Source organism: Alligator mississippiensis, chromosome 2 (assembly GCF_030867095.1).
Source record: "Alligator mississippiensis isolate rAllMis1 chromosome 2, rAllMis1, whole genome shotgun sequence".
In the NCBI taxonomy this organism is placed as follows: domain Eukaryota; kingdom Metazoa; phylum Chordata; order Crocodylia; family Alligatoridae; genus Alligator; species Alligator mississippiensis.
The window spans coordinates 13502397-13505252 of NC_081825.1; the positions used below are offsets into that span (position 1 = coordinate 13502397).

At 50.0% G+C, this 2856-nt stretch overlaps 1 gene segment (V, D, J or C); it reads left to right on the forward strand.

Moving 5' to 3' along the window:
* The first annotated feature begins 1188 nt into the window (after window positions 1-1188).
* Window positions 1189-2395, forward strand: LOC132248229 (immunoglobulin kappa variable 3-20-like). The segment is given in 2 exon segments: window positions 1189-1256; window positions 2064-2395. Coding segments are annotated over 2 exon segments (384 nt in total).
* The last annotated feature ends 461 nt before the right edge of the window (window positions 2396-2856 follow it).

The following is a 2856-nucleotide window of genomic DNA, read 5'->3' on the forward strand; positions in this document are numbered from 1 at the left end:
CCAAGCTCCAGCTAAAGGCAAAATCAGTGAGGAGCCTGATCTTTTTTCTTCCCCCACAGTGGAGCCTGCCTGCCTCTCCTGCAGCCAGGGGTGAGCTGCTGGCAGCCCAAGTAGTCATTGAGCTCCTGGGGGCTCCAGTCCTTCCTTCTGAGGTATCAGTGCCACCGGGGCTGCCCAGGTGGGTGGCTAGCAGACAGGTATTCCCCCAACTTGGGGTCAGGGAAGACTTGGATCAGGCCGGGTGCTGCCTCTGAGCTGGCCTGCTAGCAGCCCGCCCAGGCAGCCCTGGGGGACACTGCCACTGCAGAGAGAATGACCGGGGTCCCCTGCAGCTCAGGGGCTGCTCAGCCCACTCCCAGCTCACCCCCAGCCATGGGCGGGCTTCGGCTCTAACAAAAAAAATAAATAAATAAAAAATCAAGCGCTTCACTGTAAGTTGTCACAAATATTAAAAAATTAAAAACCCACAATTTCAATTTAGGGTGCATAGAATAAAACCCTGAGGACTAATCTCCTGTCATGTGTGCAAGCACCCCTAGTGTCCAGAAACTCATGGAAAGCAGGTGAATTTTCAGGCGAAGGGCTTTTACAGTCATCCTTTTAAAAAGGATGTCCCAAGGAGTTAAAGACTCAGCAGGCTTACCTTGGGAAGATACTGGAATAAATGACAAAAACCGTCCATTTGGAAATAGGTGTATGAGGAATATACACCAGAAGCCAACACAGAGTTGACAGAAACAACTCCTGAAAAGACCACTTGGATTTCCCCTTTTTTCCACATGAACTAGTTGGGTGGATGAGGGGAGTTTACTAGGCTTAATAAGGCCTAAACACATTCCCACATGCTAGTCTCATAAGAACTCATGAGCACCATGGGCTATACAGAATTACAGCCAGGTAGATACATAGCTGAGGGACTCAAGGAATATAAATGGAGTGATTTCTTAGTGGGGTCCCCCAACACGGAGGAATCACAGCAAGACACTTTCTACCCAGATAAATCACTGAGTGGCATCTGCCCTACCCCCCAGGCTGAGAAAAAGGCCCCCTTCAGAGCCGCACAAGTGCCAGGAGTGTTATCCCTGACCCCAATTTGCCTGTTTCGTGACCCATGAACACCCTCCTACTCCTCAGGGCAGATATAAGTGTTCCCTGCCACTCCTGGCACTTTGTTCTCAGCATCGAGCCCATCAGACATATCGTGATGTCGTCTCCGGCTCCCCTCGCCTGGCTGCTGCTAGTCCTCTGGATCCAGGGTAAGGAGCAAACCAAGGGGGAATTGGTTTCATTACACCAAAATCAGCCCTTGCAGGGAAAAGAAAAGTCCTAGGAACGGGGTGCATCAGCTGCTAAGCCACGCTCAAAGAATGAGTGCATTTCTCACACTGCGGGTACAAAACAAGAGAAGAAAAACTTATTTAAAACCTGTGACCAGGAGCCAAACGCCACTAGATTGAATGGAAGTTATTCTGTTGCTTTTCGTGGGCTGTGCATAAAACCCAAAGGAGGCAAATAAGGATTGGGTTGAAGGGAAGAGACACTGCCCCCTGACTTACAGTGTTTCAGACAAGAAACCCCCTCCCAGAACTTGGTTAGGATGCCCCCCAGGGATTGCACTCCAATGTTATTATTGTGTTGTTGGATTTATTAAAGGGTTGCTCTGATCTGTATCACTTGCTCCGATTACAGCTCTGCTTTTCTCTCCTCCAAAATAACCACAAATATCAAACACAGCTGGCCTGTGGGATTGATCCATACCGGCAATATTTTTGTAAATGCAATACAAGCACCCAGGGGAATTATTGTCAGTGTGGTTTTTGATTTGAGCCATTTAAAGGTATGAAACCCTTTGGGTCTCTCCCTTGATTGCTGGAGTCTCTTCATAGATTTCATAAGGGGAAAAGCAGTTCAAGGTCATTTTCTAGACTGACATTCAAGGGGAAAAGCTGCCCTTCCTCAAGCTGAAGCAGGAAATGGGGGCAGGAGCACGTAGAGCTGAGCTACAATTGGGACAGCGGGGTGGATGGGTGCACTGTGTTACTTCCCAGTTTTTACATTGCCAGCCTCCAAGGGGTCCATTTCCCTGATTCAGACTCCACAAGCCCTGTCGGTGTCTCCAGGAGCCAGAGTCTCTATCCACTGCCAGACCAGTTCGAGCCTTCATTTCTCAGAGCTGGGGATGACGCACTATGAGCTCTTAGCCTGGTACCACCACAAACCTGGGCAGCCTCCCAGGCTCCTCATCTATGACGCTGAGACCCGGGAAACAGGAATCGCAGACAGGTTCAGTGGCCAAGAGACTGAGCACGGCTTCTCCCTCATCATCAGTGAGGTGGAAGCAGATGATGAGGGAGTTTATTACTGCCAGCAGTACAAAGACACCCCCACACAGTGATACAGCCCAGTACAAAAACCTGCCTGGGCCTTCCCCTTCACTGGCACAGCTGCTTCCTGGATTGTCACTGCAGCAGTGCAACTGCTACCCTGCTATGGGGCAGGGGTTTCCTCAGGGCCCCAGCATTCGGCTAATTGATGCCACACAGCTCGGCTGTATTTGGGATGTACCCAAATAACTACTAACACCAGGTCTTCACTGTGGACTGTGGCTGGCATAGCTGTGTCACTCAGGAGTTAGTGAGATGTCACTTGGGAGCAACAAGACTACACCGGGGACACTGGTTACTCCAGCTCCACAAATCCTACTGATGTTTCCAGGAGACTGAATTTCTATGAAGCTCAAAGCCCGGAGCTGGCTTTCATCTCCTTTGCCCCTTAGCAACACAATCCTGTCCCATCCCAACATCCCTCCTCTACAGTGCTTTCCCAAGACCATAAGAGTAATGTACACCCAGTGGG